This window comes from Heliangelus exortis, chromosome 12 (assembly GCF_036169615.1).
Source record: "Heliangelus exortis chromosome 12, bHelExo1.hap1, whole genome shotgun sequence".
Taxonomy (NCBI): domain Eukaryota; kingdom Metazoa; phylum Chordata; class Aves; order Apodiformes; family Trochilidae; genus Heliangelus; species Heliangelus exortis.
Window position 1 is genome coordinate 17,982,903 of NC_092433.1, and position 21,806 is coordinate 18,004,708.

General features: G+C 40.5%; 1 protein-coding gene across 2 annotated transcripts in view; it reads right to left on the reverse strand.

Moving 5' to 3' along the window:
- The window catches only part of PDZRN3 (PDZ domain containing ring finger 3), a 130,893-nt gene that overhangs the window by 4,774 nt on the left and 104,313 nt on the right, over window positions 1-21,806 (reverse strand). For both annotated transcript variants that reach the window (XM_071756328.1, XM_071756329.1), the window contains 6 exons: window positions 13,305-13,558; window positions 10,395-10,482; window positions 2,934-3,032; window positions 1,984-2,046; window positions 1,199-1,300; window positions 101-217 (listed from right to left, as the gene is read on the reverse strand). In XM_071756328.1, the coding sequence (XP_071612429.1) occupies window positions 101-217; window positions 1,199-1,300; window positions 1,984-2,046; window positions 2,934-3,032; window positions 10,395-10,482; window positions 13,305-13,558 (723 nt within the window). The remainder of the gene's footprint in view (window positions 1-100; window positions 218-1,198; window positions 1,301-1,983; window positions 2,047-2,933; window positions 3,033-10,394; window positions 10,483-13,304; window positions 13,559-21,806) is intronic.

Below are 21,806 nucleotides of genomic sequence, written 5' to 3' on the forward strand. Positions count from 1 at the left end.
ACTGTCATTTGAGACATTAAGTGCATCCAGTCAAGCTCCATACTGGAATCCTGAGTGTGATGTGAAGTTTTGACACCAACATGTGACAGAACTGCAGTACCTGCTGAAGCATGCTGGCAGTAAATTGCATTGCCTGGTGGTGCTGTTCCTCCAACATGTCCATGTGCAAGTCATCCAGAAAATCATTTCTGTCATCATCCATCCATCCTTCATCCAGCTATGTGAGAAAGGAGGGAAAATCAAACCGAAAGTTGTCAAAAGAATGAAGAGTGACATAAATTATGTTCCTTTTTTGTGGAAAGTGACAGCAAAATCTGAAGAGATTCCTTCCTGTCACAGTGTCCTGGGAAGGAGCACAAACCTCCTTGTGCAAAGTCTTGGTATTGACTCTCTTCCCTCCCCTCAACTGCCTCCATCTCCAGCATTATTCTTTTATCTTCAGCTGCCCTTAATAAACAAAACAAACCTTGCTTTTCCATCCATGGAAATATTTCTGAGTTGGAGCTGCTTTGGTTTGTGTGTGACTTGATGAGGATGTATAAAAACACCCTAGGGCCTAAAGCTTGAACACACTTGTGATACCCTGAAGGGAGAAGTGCTGGTGAGGGCTCTGCAAGACATTTTTTATTTCCAGCCTCATTTATCCCCATGGGAAAGCTCAGAAATATGCAGGCTAACAGGAGAGCCATGAGCCTTGTCTCCAGGTACCTTGGCAAGGGTTACTCTCACAGCAAGAGGAGCAGAGTCAGATCAAAAAATAGTGCTCGTGGCTCTGTGTTCCACATCTTTGTGCTAATCCCTGCTCCACAAAGGGTTCTGGTTCAGCCTTTTATTACAGCTGAGGGTGCATCCTGACAGCATTTAACTACATTGAGATAGTGTATAAAGGGCTAAAGGGCAGGTGTTTCAGATAGTTATAGGAATTAGAGGTCAGTATGTTTTTAAAGCTATGGCTTGAAACCATCCATAATAACTTGCCCTGCAGCATCTATAAATCCCTGGATATCTTAGAAATTGAATGTTAATATCACTACTTTGCTGAATTCCATTATTTTTGACCATGTATATATATCTAGTCATTGTATAATATGGTTTTAGGTAGATTTAAGTAGCTTAGAATTATTCAAAAGATCCTAACAGCCTTCTACCAAACACCAGCTCTGTCAGACTCGAGAGGGTTTTGTTGTTGCTACAGTACCTGAATTTCTGGTCTTGCAACAAGTAAGGAGATATTCTTGCTTTCTTCACTGGTGAGAAGTGCCACAGCTTCTTCTCGATTCTGTACCTCTATGCCATTAATCTGTAGAGAAAAGAGGAACAGAGTGAGATCCTTTCCTAAGGACACTTAAATCCTGTTGAGATGAGCTCTACAGAACTGCATGGCTGGATAGGTCCAGTGCCCGTCCACATCTCCAGCTGTGGTAGTCAGATAAGTGTCAGGCAAAAATGTCTTGGTTTGGACACATGAAGCTGTTCCTATCTCTGCATGTGATGTGCAGAGTCTTGTTACAAGGACAAACTGGAGAAAGGAGAGCTGGGCAGGAGCTGAATCCTTCCTTGGGCTCTGGGAAGGGACAGGACACATCCCCAGGTGGGGCTGTGGGTGCCTGTGCCCTTCTGACCCCTGTGCCCTGGGGTTGCAGGATTGCTGCACCTGGAAGACAACCAAGCTGAGCAGGTACTGATGTGCCTGTGGATTATTGGGGCTGCCCAGAGACATTCTGCAAAGAATTTTTTTGGGCCAAAGTAGAGGGTTTTTGTGGTAGAAAGAAGACTGAAGAGCAGAAGTGTATAGGGTATGTGCTGGAAATATGACATCTGCTGACAAAATGCTTAGCCTGAAGGGTAGGGCCAGTATAGTCCTCTACTTGGCCAGAACTATATTTTACTATTTGTATTTACAAATATTTATTATACTGAAAGAAAGGCACTGCAGCAGATTATGGTGTGAATAAGTAGACTTTAAATCATTTACACACACACCTGAATGATGCGATCCCCTTCCCGGAGTCGACCATCCTTGGCAGCAATGCTGTTGGGATCAATCTACAAAAGAAGAGAATTGTGAGTGTCTGGGCTTTGCAGAACTCAATATTGCTCTCATTTAAAACCCAGTGTGGGTAGGATGACTGTGAGCCAGTGTGTCTGTTGTTCCTGCTGTCCCTGGGGTGGTTATTTCTCACTTAGTAACTACAGGATTTTTCCTTGCTTATGTCAGACAAAGTGAAACACTAATTCAAATGATCAAGTCAAACCAGAAACATATTTTCCTGAGATGTGTCTTCAGAGAATTCAAATTTATCATGCTTGCATGATATTGAGTTACCTCACAATCTAACATCTTGCTTTACTCTACAGTACTCTGATTAGAACAAGTTTTTGCAGACAGAACAGGAAGGATAATTTCCTAAGAGTGATTTATTTTAATGGCAGATTTTAGGTTTAGTTATGAGGTGTGGGTTTGTTTTTTCTTTTTCCAAAAAACTGCTGCTACTACCATGAACTGAATGTGCATGATATGCAGAATGGCTCCTTATTTTATGGAAGAGAGCAAAGACAAATGGGTCTCAAATATTTGCAAATAAAAATGTGTGGGGTTTCTTTCTTAATTTATATTCTTTCTGGGATAACTGAGAGCAAAATTAAAGGGTGAGTGTATTCAAAATACTCTGAAAACAGCCTCCAAAATTGCATGTTGAGACTTCATTGGGGCAAAACCACTGTGTGTTCATGTTGACAATATTCAAGTTTGACTTCAGGGGAGGCAGGATTTCACTCAGACTGAAGGAAAGGAAAAATTAACTAGATTTCTTCCAATTATTGCATTCTGGCTCTTTTTTGAGTGTTGCACAAAGAGAAGACAAATGTCTTGAACACCCACCACTGCAGCTTAAGAGATAAATTGTATCTTATGGAAATCAGCTCAGTCTTACCTCGCTCACATAAATCCCCATGTCATCTTCATCATCTGTTCTGTAACATACAGTAAGGCCAAGCTTGTCCTGGCTGTTCACTCTATGTAAATCTACTTCCTGAGGTTTAAAAAAGAAAAGAAGAAAGAGAAGGCATATTGGCATTGAGACACTGATGACTGATGGAAGCCATTTTTCAAATACAATGAAAATATTTTGCTTAAGTGATATAGTGGATCTCTTTTCATTTCACTTGTAGACGAGATTAACTTACTGAGCAAAACATGATTATGTGCAGACAATCAATACCTGGGGCATTTTTGGCCCTTCAATCAATATGAAGTCATTTTGAAAACAGACCTTTTATTGATCTTAAGGAAGAAAAATTACCTATATTTCATGTAGTGGTAAGACTTCAAATGCTGAAATACTCACGAAGTAGGATTTCACTACTTGCCACAGCTGATATATATTTCCTTGTAAGCAGGGAAATTTTCTGGCTAGTCAGAGAAAAATATAATACTCTATTACCTTAACTTGTGTAATTTTCATTAAATAATTTAATACATTTCTCAAAAGTGTGAATGGAAATCAATATATTGTCAGGAAAACATTTGGTATTGGTAATAGAAATATAATAAGCACTTCAATATCTTTCAAGGTTTGGTTTGAGCCAGGTTATGGTTTGTCATTCTAGTGCTCTTTGGTGGTCTTAATCTTGGAGATGTGAAAAGAATGTTTTTCCTCTCTGCTTTTTTGCCATGCAGACTTCACATGGTTTATTCTTTCTTAGATTTGCTGTTCAATGACACTGGTTGGTACAAAGGCTTGTAAAATCCACTGGGATGCCCCAAAACTTTGGGATGCTCCTGCCTAGTGCACAGCCATCCATCCTAACAGCATCCTAATGGATGGATCCTAACAGCATCCATCAATTTTCCCTTCTCACCTCTGAGGGACATCCCAGGAGCCTCAGGACTCCAGGTCTGCTCTCTGTCATTCCCAAGGATGCTGCCCTAGGGAAGGGGGATGATTCTCCACACACAGGTGCAGTACCAAGTGTAGTTGTGGGTTTTATTTCATTTTAAAAGTGCTTGGCAGTGAGTGAGGCTTTGAGAGCTCTCGTTCCTCTGCAGCCCAGGCTGGGCAGGAGGGAGAAGGTTGGCCTTGAGGAAGGGAGAGAGTGGGACCAGGCAGAGGAGGCAAAGGGATGTAGGCTGAGAAAGAGACCAATGCTTTGGGGGGGTCTGAGGGGTGTCCCAGCCCAAGGGCAGACCCCAAACTCATGCTTATGCTTGGACTCATCTCTTCCAGTGGAATAATTCTGATAACACAACTCATTATTTCTGAATCTATCTGTGTTTTGACCTGTGCTGCACCATTTGTAAGAGGCAAGACAATAAAACAAGCTGATATGAATAATTTATTGGCATGCCTACATGACAGCTGCCAAGATCAGCAATCTCATGTTATTTACTTGTCAACATGTGTAATTTCTTTTTTTTTTTCAGTAAAAGAAACGTAGCTGTAAATGTCAGTGACATTTCAGATGGTATTTAAATGGTTTCAATCAATAGTATCCATGGTGAACTGCTGTTCTATTTCTCCCTCTTTTGCTACTTCAAGGTTTGAACACAATGCTTCAATACTGGGTCCTTTTTTCCCCCAAATTTCTTAAAGTTTTGGGGCTTTCTAGAGAGGAGATAGAAATTCTTCAGAAGAAATTATGAGACAGAGTGGAGTTGATTCTGACCCCAGCTGATCCTTGGGAATTCATTTCTTTTGCACTGAATCAAGGTGCAAACTGGTGGGAATTTGAGAATGGGGCCTAATTTAGACTTAGAATGATTCCTGCATTCCTTGCATTCTTTCTTGAAGATGTGAAATCTTTCTGTTAAAAGTTTTTATACAGTTTACTGGTTTGAAAATGTGGCAAGAAACTAAAGCTGTAGCTCCTTCTACTGTTTGTCATACTGGTGAGAGTATAGATAACAACATAACAAAAAAACCCTCACAAAAACTAAAAAGAAAAAAAATTAGCAAGTTTTCTGTGGTCATTATTTACATAGATCCTACTTAAACACATTCTGGAGTCCTAAACCATATACACTTGCCAGCACCTTTTGGAGCAGGAGGAGAAGAGGGAGCAAGCTACTGGTTTTATTCTTACCTGCCACGTGTTTTGAATGATGATAGGTGTTTTCCCAACAGTGTGCAACTATAGAGAGTATCATTATAATTAAAAAATAAGCATGGGTTTATATTTAAAATGCACCATCCAGGGTGTCACAGTTGATATACTGGCAGGTAATAAAGCATCTGCTAAATTAAATAATATATCTTTTTAAAGGAAAATTAATATAAATTGTTTGAAAACAGACTCGCAAGCAAAGCAGCAGAAAGCTCAAGCAAACAAAAAATTTTTGGAGCAGGTGTTTAGAACCTGAATTTTTATGAGTAATTTAGTTGGCAGACTTACCCTTGGGTACAATCCCTCTAGTCCTTGATAGGAACAGAACAAGTGTATTTGATGCTACCCAAATATGATAATTTTGTGTACTTAAAGACAGGAGCAGCTGCTTTCTGCAGGTCTTTGTGTCAGTAAAGCTTTAGTATACTCATAAAGGTTTGAAATATTTGAGAGATAAAAGTGTGCAATTCCAGTTGGAGTTGAAGAACCAACTCTGGAGTCTTCAAAGTGAAGGTTATTTCTCATCTTCAGAGTCAAGTCTGTATAGTGCCATAACTACATGCAAGGGGAAAACAGAACATTATGGTAGCTTATATAATTGTACCAGGAATTAATTAACATGGGCCTGGAGAACTCTGAAGATGTAAATTCAATGCCACTGGACTTGCTCTTTCTTACTCTTCTGTTTTCTGGCTTCAGCAGTTCCTGCAGTAGCCACATGGGTTTTCAGATTCATCTGGTGTACTCTACTGTCTTGAGATGAAAAAAACTTTTGTGTCCAACTGGAGCTCAGATACTATTGTGATAAACTCTCTATAAAATCATAACTACATTATGAAGTCTATCAGCTGCTTTCACTGGGATGCACAAGTTATTTAACACCTGATCCAGATCTGCAGGAATTAGTTAACATGCAATGGTAACCACTGAGCCTGCTTAATACTGGGGCTGTGTTAATATGAGAAATGTAAAAATTTCACATATGATATGGCTTCTACAGAGACAAAATTCCCTTCTTTAGATCAGATAAAAGTGATGTTTTGAGGGATGTTCACAGCAGGTATTTCCATGCCATTTCAAAACAGTTTCCCCAGGAACTGTCTGAAAGCATTTTGGCTCCATATCCCATGTAGAGCCCAGGAGGGCTCAGAGAGCTAATTGCTGAAATCCATATGGCATTTGTAGCAAGACAAGAAGAAATGAACATGCACTATGACATTATACCTGCAACTGCTCATAATAATGAATTAAGAGTAAGTGATAATAGTAAATTAACCTCCATAAGATCAGACAAGCCTTCATTTGCAACAGATTATTGAATTATTGTACTGCTGATTTAAAATTATGACCTGCTTGCAAATGTATAAATATCAAAGTCATTTCTCTAACCAGACAGAAATGAGCAGTAGAAATCTGAAATGAGAGGACAACAATGGGGGAAAAAAAAAAACCAAGTTCAAATGCTCATAAAGCATTATCCAAAGCTGTCATGATAAATACTCTGTCCTTTTGTCTCCCTCTGTAAAAAGTGGTGGTTATTTTTTCCTGTGCTGACTTCAGAGAGAACTGTGCCACAGAGTCCACTTTTTTGCTACTCTGTTAATAGAATTAATCCAGAAAAGAACACTAGGGAAATAAATATAAGTAACTATTTCCTTTTATGCTGCATGAAACCTTGCTACCTTTTGGCAACTAAGCCTGGTACAGCAGGAAGTTCTTGCTGTCTTGAGGGCAAAGGAAGTGATCTTTACATTTTTCTTTTCTCGAAAGTGTAGGTTTCAACATAGGTAAAAAGTAAGTAAAATCTCTCCAGACGATTTCCAGACAAAATTTTATAAAACAGGGTTTTTTCCCCCAAACTTCTCTGTCCTAGAGAAGTCAGTGTCTAACTGGAGGATTCTGTGCCAGCCCAGCTCTCTGAAGGATCATAAAGAGGGAAGTAACCAGTGGTGCTGGGGCAGGCTGAAGAAATGGCTGATGAAAAGGGGGTCAGAATGCCACAGTAAGGTAACCTAAAGAATGTCCAGGCTCTTTGGGAAGAAGAGGCCACTGCTCTGTGACCAAGAACTCCCTGCTGCAGTAAGAGGTGTGAAAGCCAGGTTCAAGTTCTCTGCTGACCCATGGGAGAGGAACCTTTCAGTATTTCCTTGTCAGCAAGTTGAAATGTTTTGCCACTTTTGCATTTGTTCCAAACAAAGAACGTTCAAATATTTGTTTTAGAAAGTGCAACTGGGAAGCTGAGAGCAGGTACCATTTTTTAAAATTTCACATAGTCACTGACTTCCCAAGTATTGCTGCTTGGGCTGAAGTCCTTTCATTCAGAGATACAGTAATGCCTTGAGAAGCTCCTGATCAGTGCAACTCCCTCCAGAGCAGGAGTTTGCAAGTATATTTACATAAAATGCACTTTCCAATGCTTTCCAACTAGGATGGAATAAAAACTGCAGAGTGCCTGTGATGGAGCCTATTGAATCCCAACTTCCAGACAGCTACTATTGCCTCCTCCCTTTCCTTGCAAATAGATTCTTGGAGTAAGTAAAAGAAAACTTTCAGTCGAAGTAGCAAAGTACAGTAAAGGGGGAGGAGAGCTTGAAACCTGTTACTCAGCTTTTATTTATGTTTTCCTAAAGCAGTGAAGTATTAATTGCAGGTTCCAGCAGGAATTTTGGTGCACAGCATGTTAGTTTTTCACTGATCAGATGGTGCAGTTTGATGCTGGGAGGGCAAAATGCTCTTTGGATCAATCTGGTGTCCTCCTTCAGTCTTTTGAAGAGTATTCTTCAGTCCAAGACTGAGTCAGAGTGCCAGAAGGGAGATTTTCCAGCAGTTAGCAAACATCTAACAATGTTTTAAATCTCTAAACTTAGTCTCAAATGGCCATTCCACTGAGTTCAGTTCTCCCCTCAGAAAGCAAGCAGGATCTACATACAAGTTGCATAAGGAAAGGGTAAAGACAAAGTCAAATGTGAGAGAACAAACCCCTTTTTGATGTATAAGTTCTTCTTTGTAATCTGAGAAAATTAACACACTGAGAAAGCCCTGGCTTGGGTTGTGTGTCTGACAGCTGGACAGACTTGTTTGAATAAACATATTAATGCATAACACTGCTGGGGAATCCTGGAGTGACATTATTCTTCCTTTATGAACCTGAAATGACTTCTGGCTGGGCCTGTGTGAAGAATGAATATACTTTTAATTTATAATAAAATAGTAGTTTAGGATTTAGTCCCTCTTTCCTTGTGGCATGAAAACTTCAAAGGAAAATATATGGTATTTATTTATTTTTCTAGTAAGGAATATATCGCAGTTACCTCTGAGTCATCAATTTTAAGATAAATGTTGAGAGAGAAAACTGAGAACACAATTTTGGTGTCTTGGCAATCCTGCCAGCATAAATCCCTCCCTACAGACATTTACATTAGAAGCTTGTTGTGAACTTGGGTATTTCAGTGGTTTTGCCTTGTTTACTTGTTACAAATCACTAACCAGTCAGTTATAGACCATAAAAGTTTAGATGAGCAGCTTCTGATTTAAATTCAAAGCACATTTTATGGACATAGAAGCCCAGAAGGGTGACTTGATGGCTTGCTTTAGACATTCCTGCTGCAGTCAATGAAACAGTGCCTTTGTGGTCTTTTAAAACAGATCTATCAAAAGGCAAACAAAAAAGCAACCAGCCAGTTGAGTCCCTGTTAGCACTTTGACCTTACCATTGATCTCAGTCTCCACAGTTTGAACAAGAATCTTTAGTGGTTTTTAAGAAACACTATTAGGCTACAGAGACTTTTCTAATGTTTATCTCCCCGTGTTACTGAGCTGATCACCTTTTGCCACTGAGTACTAAATCAATGTCAAAATTATTAATGTTGTGGTTTAAGGCATATTAATGTCTGGCTACCAAAGTGCCTGTGTTTAAACTGTTTTCAGCTCAACTGGTTGACCTTCTAATGGGGGCTGTGTAATATATACACAATATTAAATTCCCTAAAAGATAGGTTTTGGTAGAAAACACTAATTTGTTCTACGTTTTCCCTCAAGACTGAAATCCATATTCTATTTATTTTTATTTAAGAACGTAAAAACCCCACTTGTTTGAGAAGCAAGGCCTTGAAGTCTGCTAAACAGCATTTGTTTTACTGGCACTTTGATTTTATCATGACTTTGATTTGCATATGTATACAGAGATGAATTACTACCAGCTCTGCAGAATTTGAGAACAGCTTGCAAACTTTTTATGGGTTTTTAGTCCTTGATCCTGCAAACACTTTTACAGAAAGGAACAACTTTGTGCTCACAGAACAGCTGAACTCTGCTCCCACTGAAGCTGTTGATAAATCTACCACTGATTTAAACACAGCAACAGGCAGTTCACCATTGCTCACTTTGACAAATAAGTGTTAGCAGGACCAGGATCTAAGAAATCAGGAGTGCAAGCAAGCTAAGATTAACTCTTCACTTACTGATAATCTTGAATGGATTGCTGGCAGGATTTATCTGTACTGAGATAAGGTACTGCTATTTATTACAAGCAATTCAAATCAATTCAGTGGGTCAGTACTGCTCAAGTATCTTGCAGAAATAAGGCCCACGATTTATATGCTGCAGCCTGAATGGCTGGGAGCAGGTTATTAAAATTAAGAATGGGAAAAACTGAAGATGAACTCCTGATGGGATGTACAAGTACTGAAACCAAAAGTGATTTTAAAAGATCTGTCAGGAAAATGAACTTCAATGGCTTCATGACTGGTTCAGCTCCTATTATATATAATTTGATATGTAGACATGTGGAACTTTTCAGTAATGAAAAGGTAACAGCTTAGTATAGTGGCAAATTTATTCTTGTCTTGTAAATTTAAAGTATTTCTATATTAACTTGTCAAGGACATCTGTTTCTCATCTGGGGAATACTTAAGGGAAACTCACACATCTTTACTGTGACTATGTGGAACAGGTCCTGGCACTCAGCAAACTTGCAAAGTCTTCCAGATTTTCAGGAAGTCTAAATCAGCACTGTTATATGGAATTTAATGGAATGATGGAATTCATTATTTACACTCATTTGTGGGTGTTTATTTGTTATTAACTGAAGATCTGGCTCATCAGTCCCTGGCACATAGTTAAATACACTGCTAAAAGTACCAGTACAGTTTGTAAGCTGCAAAGTAAGAAATGAGCAAGGTTATTACAAATATCTGCTTTGAAATGTCTTTTCACTTTATACACAACATAAAGACTGTGGCATTCACATGCTGAAATGTCAGTAAATGAAACAGTTACTAAAGGTAAAGTACCTCTAATTCCAACTCATCTCTGTCCATTTCTTGATGGATTCCTCCCATGTAGTCATTTGGGTCATAGTATTCATGCACTGATGGATGGCTGGAAAAAAAGAAAAAAAGTTTGTTTTAAGACAGCATTCAGTTCTCTGGTTTGCACATTAATCCACCCCAGGCTTACAGAAAGTCATCCTGGACATGATGGGCTAACAACCAAACCAAGAGGTGGCACATGGTTAATTTTATATACTATGCCATTTACACCAATAAATGTATTCAAAATTACATATATTAGGAGAGGAGTTGAAAACATTTGGCACCTGATGATGTGTAAGAGACTTGTGAAGCACTTAGTAATGATTTTTCTCCAAATGAAAAGCTGATTTGGGGAAAAATATCCAGAAAGAATAGCAGCAAAGTAGGGTGAGGAGTGCCAGCTAAGGGGGCAGGTATTTGCCAGGGTTCAAGACAAGAGGGAATACTGGATTATTTACTTGTGAGCTCAGGTTATTTTCAAGTATGAAAGTAAAACTGTCCTTGCCTTGCTGCTTGGTGTTTTTACTTTGCCATGAAGACCCCAAAATTTATCAAGTTGCTAAGTATTATAATTTGCCACCAAACTATTGGGAACATCAGCATTCCATTGACTGATTTGAATGTAATAGGCTGTGCATAACAGTTTAAACCCTATTTAAACATGACCCACTGTTCAGATTGCCATTCACTACAGGCACACTGCTTTTTACAACCTGATCTAACAGTCTTGTCTGAACTTTGGAAGTTGTGACAATGTGATGCTCTGACAATCACTTTTTTCCTCTGCTAGATTTTTATTCCTGTGAAATAAATGAAAGTAATGAAAGTAAACTCCTTTTAATTCTCTGTTAATTAGATATTTGGGGTTTTGTGTGAGGCTTTTTTTGTAGCAGCACCTGCTGATTGGCTGAGATACCCAAGTTGCTATATCAGGGCTAGATTAATTTGGATTTGGAGAGGTTACAGATAGAATTAGGAAAAAATGACTTGATTTGATTGCACATTCTGAGTGACAGGACACTTCAACAGGTAACTGAGTGCCCTGGTAGCCAGGGACAGCCCTGAGGCAGGCTCTGTGCTTCACACCAACAGCTCCAAGTGAGGCCACCAGTGGTGCCAGCAGTGGGAATCTATGGCTGACAATTAAGGGGCAACAAGAGGCTACTTGTTAGGACTGAGCTGGTTTTGTGTGCAACCTGAATTAAGCTTTGCTGGTTTTTGCCTTGCAGTTGGGAAGTTGCAGCTAGTAAAAAACCACCTTGCAAATGTGTTTGGGGATATGAAGTTCTGGTGCTACAAGAGTGAGTGCCCCCCAGTTCTTCCTGCCTTGCTGCTTGTTGGCTGCAAACAGGCTCAAAGCAATAGCCTTGTGTCAAACATTGCCACCAACACATGCAGCTGTGCTTGAATTGTCCATGGGCTGGGAATAGGTGTGGATGCAGCAGTTCCCCTTGGAACCATCCTTCCAGAAACTGGCACCGAGTCACCAAGGCAGCAGGCACTGCACACCCAAGCCCAGTTCTGGCCGAATGGGTGAATGTGCCATGAAAGCCACTCAGGAGCAGTACAAGATCAGTGCCTGATTGTAGTCAAACCCTAATTCCTAGAAGCACTGACAGGGCTGTCTGGAGTGTGTCTGTGTGCTGGGGGATGTTCCCAGCTCCTTTTCCAGAGCCCCACTTCCCAGCCAGGACTCGTGCACACTGGCACTGCCTCTCGACAGGCACAGAGACATCTCAAGAGCAGGTATTTCTCTGGATTGCCCAGATTATCATAGAATCATAGAATTAACTGTGTTGGAAGGGACCTCAGAGCTCATCAAGTCCAACCCTTGATCCACTCCTGCTGCAGTTCCCAGCCCATGGCACTGAGTGCCACATCCAGGCTCTTTTGAAATATCTCCAGGGCTGGAGAATCCACCCCTTCCCTGGGCAGCCCATTCCAATGTCTGATCACCCTCTCCATAAACAAATTCTTTCTAATGTCCAACCTAAACCTCCCCTGGCACAACTTGAGACCTCTTGTGCCCTCTTGTCTTGCTGAGAGTTGCCTGGGAAAAGAGCCCAACCCCCCCCTGGCTCCAACCTCCTTTCAGGGAGTTGGAGAGAGTGATGAGGTCTCCCCTGAGCCTCCTCTTCTCCAGCCTCAACACCCCCAGCTCCCTCAGCCTCTCCTCATAGGATCTGTGCTCGATCTTATTCTCTGTCATATGCAGCAACTGAGACATCCAGAATCTTTTCCTTCTTCCCATGTGGAGAAGTGTGGCAAGATGACAGGCAATTTGCATGGGTTCCTCAGGGAGCTGTTTTCCTCTTGAACAGCGTGTGAGGGCGTGGTGTGTATGTGCCAGGAGATAATTGTAATTTTTATTTGTAAGTACAAAAGCATCAAACTACCATTAACAATAATTAAAATTTGATTCTAAAACATCCGTGACAGCACTGGTAAGTAATTTTAGTCCTAGAAAATAATTTAGTTGAGTAACATCGCTGCAGGGTTGTAATAAAGTAATTAATACACTGGAAGAGAATGTAGCAGCTCTTAGCATTATACAATTTATGGCAGCCATAAAAAATAAAGTTAAACACAAGCAACCCGAAGAGGCAGTGAGAGAAATTACAAGTAGGAATAACTTTATCCATCAAATGCCAGCAAAGAATGAGCTTTATGAGGCCACGATGTGGCTCTGTGGCATTGCTTCTGTGAGTAATGGCTTGCTAGTCAGTGGAAAAAAATGAAAATGTTATGAATTATGGATCAATAGAGTATGAATCCTGGCTACTTCTGATAATTCACATTCACCAGCAAGTGCAGGTGAGTTTGTGATCTCCTAACACGACACACTGAGGAATGCCAGGACTTTCAAGTGCTTCCCAAAGTGTTACTTACTCTTCAGGTAGGAGGTATGGGTCTAGCACAGAGACAGGGGGAGTAGGTGAGCCCATCTTGCTCAGAGCCATGATGTGTTCAAAAGTGATATCAGTCTGTGTGCCCACATCTACCAGCTGAGACTCCTGAGGAGGGGTGAAGCCCTTGGTACGTGGAGTTCTTCTCAGGACCTGCACCACGATGGGTTCCTTGGCAGTTTTGAAGGCTTCCACTGCCTGCTCGTGTGTTGCTTTAGATAAATCCTTCCCATTGACCTGCAGGAAGCAAGCAAGCAAAGTGGTGAGAAAAAGAGAAAGAGGAGATCTCTGTTGGGTTTGGAAAGTCTCAGCTTTCATCTCAAGCTCTAGGAATTATTTCTGCAATGTTCTGTATCTCTCATTTTCCCACTCACTAAAGTAACAAATCCTGGGTTCTGCTTTTTATTTTGACAGTCAGATTTTCCTGGGTTCACATTTGAGCTACAGTACAAACCAGCAGCCCATTTGTTTCTTGCAGATTAGAAATCCCTCAGCCCTTGTTCAACCAGAGCAAGTTACTGATTTCCTGTAATTTTTCTAGTTTTTGTTTGGGTTTTTAAAAATCTTTTAATCTTTTTGCTGAACAGAATTACTGGGATAAGATCTGAAATTACAAAACTGGATGTATTTGTCTGATAATTTTTTCAGCTGAAGCAAGATGGATGGATGGATGGATGGATGGATGGATGGATATCCATCCCTGAATTTTAGGGACAGGCATGGACATCGTACTGGGATAGGGAATAGAAATAATATGGAAGAAAAAAAAAAAATTTGTTTTTTTTGAAATAATTTTTCATCTTTATAGTTTGTTCATTTCCATTCTCAGATCTCACCACCATTATCTGCTGGTTGACTGAGTATTTTTCCATAAGACAACACCCTCATTAAACAGGACTGAGAGACCTAACCAAGAACTGCCAATACCAGACAAACCAGGCCACAAAAGGTGGGGTCTGAGCAGAGGCTTGACCACAGATCCCTCCTGTCTCAAAGGGGCAGTGAAGCTTCTGTTCACAGCAGCAAAACCAAAATGAGGCCACAGTTTGAAGCCTCTGGCAAGCAGAGGTGTCCTTCCTGATCCACACAGAGATCCTGAGCACTTGCAGCCCACTGTGGCTTTGCATTTCACTCATGCTTAGCTTCCTTCCATGGTTTCTAATGAATTCTTCCCTAAGTATCCAGAGCCCACCCCGGGGCTGTGGAAGAGATGAAGTAATATTTGTTGGAATTTTTATAAAGCTGCAGAACTGTAATTCTCATTTCAACTTTTGGCTCACGAGACATTTTAATGTTTCTGTGTGTCTCTGACTGTAATTTTAAGGGAGCTGAACACAATGAAGAGTTTGAAATGAACTGAGAAAAGGCAACTCTGCTGAAAAGTCAGACTGTGTGCCCTCTTCCTGCTGTTCCCAGCCTAACGTGGAGATTTCTTTTGAAATTTGGCCTGTTTGTTGAGACAGCTGCAAATCCAAAAGCTCGATGGGCTCATATGCAAAAAAACCTGTTAAAGAAATAGTGGGAACCAAGTAACTCCAGTAAGTTTTTATCCTTTTTTAACCTGCAAACTGTTGGCAGTTTAACACAGATGAAACAATTGCAGAGAAGCTGCCCAGAGCAATTTGTTTGTGAATTTGGAGTGAAATTAGGATCCTAAGGCATCACACTATTGTATAATTGTTACCATGTTCTTTGGAGTGGGGAAAGTGTTTATCCCATTAAAGTAAGTGGGGAAACTGAATGAGTAACATTACTCAATGCAGTAACTGAATTTAGCCCATACTTAATGTATCACCCCCAGCCAAAAGCTGGGTGATAATAAAGAGGGTTAACTCGAGTGCAGAATCGATTGAAAAGGCTTAATTCCTGCTGAATTACCTTGTGCATGGAACACTTATTTCCTTGTCATCTTTGCTTTATCTCAGAGAGGCAATGACACCAGTTTTTTTTACAAAGCCAGCTGAGAATAGAAGGTGTCAGCATTGCTTTTACATCCCACAAACACTTGTACTGAACACAATTGCTCACAGTAAGGGCACAGCATGTAGACTTTGGCCAGGTCACATTAAACATCATTAACTCACCCAACTGCATAGATTACTTTAAAACAATTTGTACAGCTGTAAAATTAAGTTCAGTGTAATGTTTTCTGTGGAAAAAGGAAATGCTGATGATGGTTTGGGTTTTATTATTTGATGATGGTTTGAGTTTTATTCTTTGCTGCAAATTAAGTGTTGCACATTTTATTGTGTACATCCTAATATAATTTTTTTTTTGTAAAACTAAATCCAGCAAGCAATCAAAATAGAAGAATAGAAAGTGCAGCAAGTGTTGTTTTTTTCAGAAATGTTCTGCTCTCTTGAGCAGGAACTTTTCATGTGAGCTATTTTCCACATTTTTATTCTAAAAACTGTTATAATCAGGCAAAGAACAGCCTTCCAGATTATTCCCCAACATTACAATGAACAGTTTAGTACAAGTGTGCATTTCAGTTAAAGTTCCTGAGGACACTTTATATCTCAAAATCCATGTACTGGCATCATCCTTGAGCTTTCATAAGTAATTGCTACATAAATGATCATAATTTCAAAGTCAGGTTGATATCATGGAAGGAACAGGCAGCAGTGGGATTGTATAATAATTTGTGACTTCAGGAATTATTTCCAAGTAGTATCTTGAATCTTTTCTATGAGCTGATAATGCAGGAAAAGAGAAGTGCAGGAGCAGGATGTGACACCAGATCTTAAAATCCAGAAGGAAAAGAGCTGCCTTTTAATCTAACACCTCTCCTCATGCAAAGGGATGTTTTGGAGAAAAGGTTTGTGACTTTCTGGCATCCAGCTCTGGTTGAGCCTTGGCATTTGGTGGGCTTGCCCACTGCTGCTCCACTGAGTTCTCTCTGCAGCAGCAGCAGAACTGCTCCAGGTGGGTTTTCCCAACTCCTCATCCATCAGTAGCTTAACTGCAGATACCAGACAGGGAATCAGGCTGCTGAGGGGCATATGCTCATCTGGTTCTGCTTCACTGGCCACAAAGACAGCCCCAAAAGAGGGGCTGGAGGAAACCTGAGGGCAGGGACAATAAAAGTGCTGTAAGTACAGGCATCACAGCTGCTCTGCCAGAGCCTCTCATCTTGTATTGCTGGCTCCAAATCAGAACTGAAATTTTATTGAGTTATTTGCATTCAACAATCTCTTCTTAGGCATTTCTGAATATTCTGCAGAGCCTGGTAAATAACTAACTCTAAAAAGGAATTTATATTTGATACCTCCACAATTTTATATCATGGGTTTGATCAGATGGCGATGATTAAAGACAAAACAAAAGTGTCACTCACTGTGCCCTTGTTACTGTGACTTTTTTAATGGACTGCTAAAACCTGGTTGAGGATGTTCTCTTGAAAAGTTAATAATTTTATCAAATAGGGCAGCATCCATACCCTGTTGGGCAGGCAATCCTCTGGCCAGTAGCTGTTCACACAGTGTATGGTTTCAGGGTCAGTCTGTGGGTCTCTCTTACAGGAGAATGATTCTGAAACTCAAACTGGGTTGGAATCCTTTTAGCTCTGCAGTTTCTGTTTTGACCAACAGTCTGGGCCAAGGTGGTGGACTGCTGGCTTATTGGACAGGTTAATAAATGTATCTGTAGAGTCCCACTTTGTTTTAAAAGAAAAAAAAAAAAAGTGGCTCTTGTAATCACAGATTTCATTCTTAATGCTGCTGAATTGTGCTCAGCAAAATTCTTCCCTATAAATAGTTCCATCTAAAATAACACAGAAGAAAAAAAAATCCATGCATATGAATGCTTCAGAATGCTGCCAAAACCTACAAATATACATAATTTCCTAAGAACCTTAAATGCCATGTGACAGAGAATGGGATCATTCATGGCATGAAAGATGGATAAATTAACTAGTCTGAAATGTTTGGATTTTGGACCCTCTTTGCATTGGAAACACTGAATATGGAAAAAGCTGTAGTGGATGTAGTTAAACTGAGCTGAATGGACCTTGATGAAATTTGTGGTGGAGCCAGACAGAGGAATTAGGGATACTGCTTATGAGATAGAGAGTTTAATGCTCTGAATTATACCCATACAGTAAATAAGGGATGCTTGAATTTTTAAATTGTAATTATACAGTGATTATGAAACAGAACAATATTTACATTTTGATTTACAGTATAGTAATTTATATTTATACTGTGCTATATTCTTTTGCACTAAGGTAGGCTGCAGAGATGCTACCTAAAATCTACATTGTAAAGGCAGCAAGTAATCTACAGATAAAAAATGGCCCAATCCTGTCTACAAGGTCAGCATCTCCCAGAAGTTTTCCTGTAATACTTGGAATGTAAATAAAATAGTCACTTAAGCTTGATAAATCAACAAGGAGAAAAGGAAGAAAAACAGGAAAACCCCCCCATGTCATTTTAGGCTTGTGAAGACTTTGCACCACCTAGCTAGGACGTGGCTTTCCATATCATTTTATGGTGCTGCAGGTGTGTAGGGTATTGGATGTACAACAGCTTCTTTCTCTGCCAGAGCTGTGCAAGGCATTTGGCACCCCTCCTGGAGAAATCTCCTTCTTCCTCTCTTAATTCTGGATAAATGCCACAGTGGAATACCTTCTAGGAGGGCAGATTTTCTCATGTTGTTTTATCCCATACGTAGTTAATTTTACTTTAACAATTACTCTACTGAGAGCTTTGGTATCCTTAGCAATTCCTGAACCAACTGCCACTGTTAGGATCCTAATTTTAGGCCAAATCTTGGGGAATGGTGGCACAGCAGCCCCTGGGAACCCTGCAGACCTGGAGAGGGGATGCAAGGGCAGATCCTTGTGAGCACAGATCCTATGAGGAGAGGCTGAGGGAGCTGGGGGTGTTGAGGCTGGAGAAGAGGAGGCTCAGGGGAGACCTCATCACTCTCTACAACTCCCTGAAAGGAGGTTGGAGCCAGGGGGGGGTTGGGCTCTTTTCCCAGGCAACTCTCAGCAAGACAAGAGGGCACAAGAGGTCTCAAGTTGTGCCAGGGGAGGTTTAGGTTGGCCATGAGAAAGAATTTCTTTCTGGAGAGGGTGATCAGACACTGGAATGGGCTGCCCAGGGAAGGGGTGGATTCTCCATCCCTGGAGATATTTCAAAAGAGCCTGGATGTGGCACTCAGTGCCATGGGCTGGGAACTGCAGTGGGAGTGGATCAAGGGTTGGACTTGATGAGCTCTGAGGTCCCTTCCAACCCAGCCAGTTCTATGATTCTAAGATTCTAAGGGCAACAACAGCCCAGGGCTGTGCTGGGAAGAGGTTTGGAGAAGGGAATGAGGCAGGACACCCACTGAATGCTGGTGAGGAGTTCTGCATTCCAGCATGTGCAAACATCACTTGGAATAGCATCCATGAAGTAACTCTGGACACTGGCAGAAGAAACAGTTAACTGAAAGGTTGAGAAAGCCAGAAAATCCCTGTAAGAGTAGTTACACTTATTTTGTACTTTATTTTTGCTTAAATAGTGTGTAGCTGTTTCATGGATGTTGGTCCCAAACAACAGAAACTAGAAAGGTTTCAGTGAAAGAAAATTATTTTTCCATCCATCAAGTTAGGCTGATTTATATGGGTTTAATGTCATGAATAGTAAACATTTGTGTGCATTGTATGGCTTGTTGGTTCTTCTGTGCTTCACAAATGTCACAGAGAAAAAACTTTTTTTTTTGCTGGAGAATGAGTAAGCAGCTTTTCTTTGTAGAAATTCATGCAAATCCTTGGGAAGTGCACTTTAAAAATGCAGTTCTGTTAGACTACAGACGTCTGTGCTCCATCTAAAACACTCTTTATGGTCTGATTCACTTCTTTAGCAAGTTCTTAAGAACTCTGCATATTAAGAAAAAGCAGCAGAACCTTAAAGATTTTTATAGAAACCAAGAGCAGCAAAAAGCCTATTTTCTAAACCCCCTATTCCTCGGGAATTGGAGAAAGAAGGTTTAAAATACAGGTTAATTCTTCTTCCAGCTCCATCTAATCCTTCTTTTATTTCCCTCATATGGATGGTCTCTCTTTTTTCAAAAAACCCAGAATTATATTGTATAGTAATAGACTGTTTCCATGCATGTGCATTTCCCTTCTGCCTTCTTGTTGAACCATCCATGACGAAATAGTTAAGAGCAAAGAAAAATTCCTGACTTAAGAGTACAGAATACATTGTTCTCTACACCGTTAACTTCTAAATGGAAAATCTTGGGAGAAAGACCCTTGAAATAAAGGAATTTTTATTCTGCTAGTAATTAGCTCATTTACGTATTAACAAGGCAGTGCTAGCACTGCAGACAGCATACTAAAATGTGCCTGCTTTTGGTTGGATTCTCAGGCTCTGCTTCTATGTATCATGGCTCAAAACCACAGGGGATTTTATTTAGACTGATGCTGGGGCCTCTGAGACCTGGGCTTTCTCTGTAAGCAAAGTTTACTTGGAACCCTTGTTTCTTAAATATGCATTCACTGTGTTAAATGACTTGGTATCAGGGCAAAAACACTTTCATATTTTGCCAGCATTAAAAAGGGGATCTTTTGTGGAGCTTTCATTCATGGCTTAATAACCCTGGTCCATATAACACACAGACAGAAGTTTACAGACCCTCCCTTTTTTAATGACTCTTTCTTCCATTTCAGTAACATGACCCAGAGGGAGCCAATCAATGATACGTATGAGTGAGGTACAAATGAGAGCCATAAATAACCAGGAATTACTCATGATCAGAATTCAGCAAGTGCAATTACCCACTTTCATTGTCTGATTTGCCCATCCTGCCCTTCTCAACTGCTTTTCCTATGAAGCAAAACCTGTATCTAGCTGCTTGTCTAGTACAGCAAATGACAAAAAAAAAAAATATATTTTTTAAAATTAATGAGATTTTTCTATTTAAAAAGCTGTGAGTGTCTAGATTTACATTTCAGATACAGAACCCTGTACCCAGGTGTCCCTGTGCAGGCAGGTGTCCAACTCACTTGTGTCCTGAGTTTTGTCTCCTCCTGTCATCCCAGCACAAGGTAACTGCAGTCAGCAGAGGACTTGCCAGACTTTTTCACTTCTGTATCATGTGATCACAAGTAATACACAATGACTGCAAACACCATCATTAAAACCCAGAAACTGAGTTAGGGTGTAATGCTACGTGGATTAAATTAACAAAGGAGTTGTACTGAATCAGGCAAAACACCCCTGTAGAGCAGTCACCTTTTTTCCAAGTGGTATACAGAGGGTGCTTTGGGAATGGTGGAAGAGTAATGCAGATTTGGAAGCAGCTTTGCCATGCTATGGCCTTCCAGCACCTACAGCTCAAATAGTTGCCAGTCCAGCACTAATGAAAGCCATACCTCAATTAAAATCAAATTGTTACAAGTTGTTGTATAAATCAGGCCTTGAAATAATATGAACATGCAACCAGAACCAAAAGGCAGTGCCTCCTCTGGAGAGGCTGCTCCAAGCAAAAAGACACCTGGAATATTCTACAGGTGAGAAGATGAGACACAAAAGAAGTTAATGATGAACCTGAGGTCATGTGAGAGCTACACCACAACTGAAACCTGAACACTGATCTCCAAGATACTGTGTTTAAGACCCCTCCAACTCATGACAGTCCCACCTCTGCAGCAGTGCTCATCATTTGCAGTTTTTGAGTCTGTCCTCCCACTCCCTTCCCTCTTCCTGACAATGTCTCAGTGATGTGAGACAGGGAAAGAGCCACTGTGGATATAGCTGAAAAAAACTGTGCTGAGGAGAGTTATGCAAAAAACTGCCAAGAAAAGATGGCAAAACCTCCCAGTGCTGCCCTGAGGGAACCCAGAGACAGATCCAGGTGGGTTTGTTAATAAGAGGGCCTGATCCTCCAGCAGCTTCCTGGTTTTTGCAGAGTAGGCTCTGTCACCTTGGATCACCTGTTTCCAGAGGTAGGGAAATGTTCTCAGCTGGAGAACACAAACCTTGAGGTGTCATGCAGGCAGAACCCCACTAACTCACTGACTGACCACAGCCTAGAATTCTGCAGCCAATTGATAAAAACACCTCAATTTTCCTTTTTGGTGGCACTGTCAGGTCAGGTACAAGAGCTTCTGTTGCACCATACAAGCAACTCATATAATTCTAAAAAGATTTTCTTATCAGCTGTGATCTTGCAACACCTGAACATTCACTTGCTCTCAAAGCTGTAGGAGCCAACTGACTCAATCCAGAGAATGCATAAACCAAATATGGTTTTAGTCTGATGATACCATTACTTTTTCTGTGAAGCATTTTATATTATTATAAATTTGTTATTTATTCTGTCACTCCCCTGTCAAACCCTTACCTGGCCAGGGGGATCAGGAGGGGCAATTGGAGCTGCTTACATTTATCCACCAAGTTTCTGGAAGGAACAATCCCAGTGTAGGTGTAAATGTAGAGTTGTCCTGTCCTAGTGAAAGTGAAGCCTGACCTTTTGGTTCATTATTAATGAA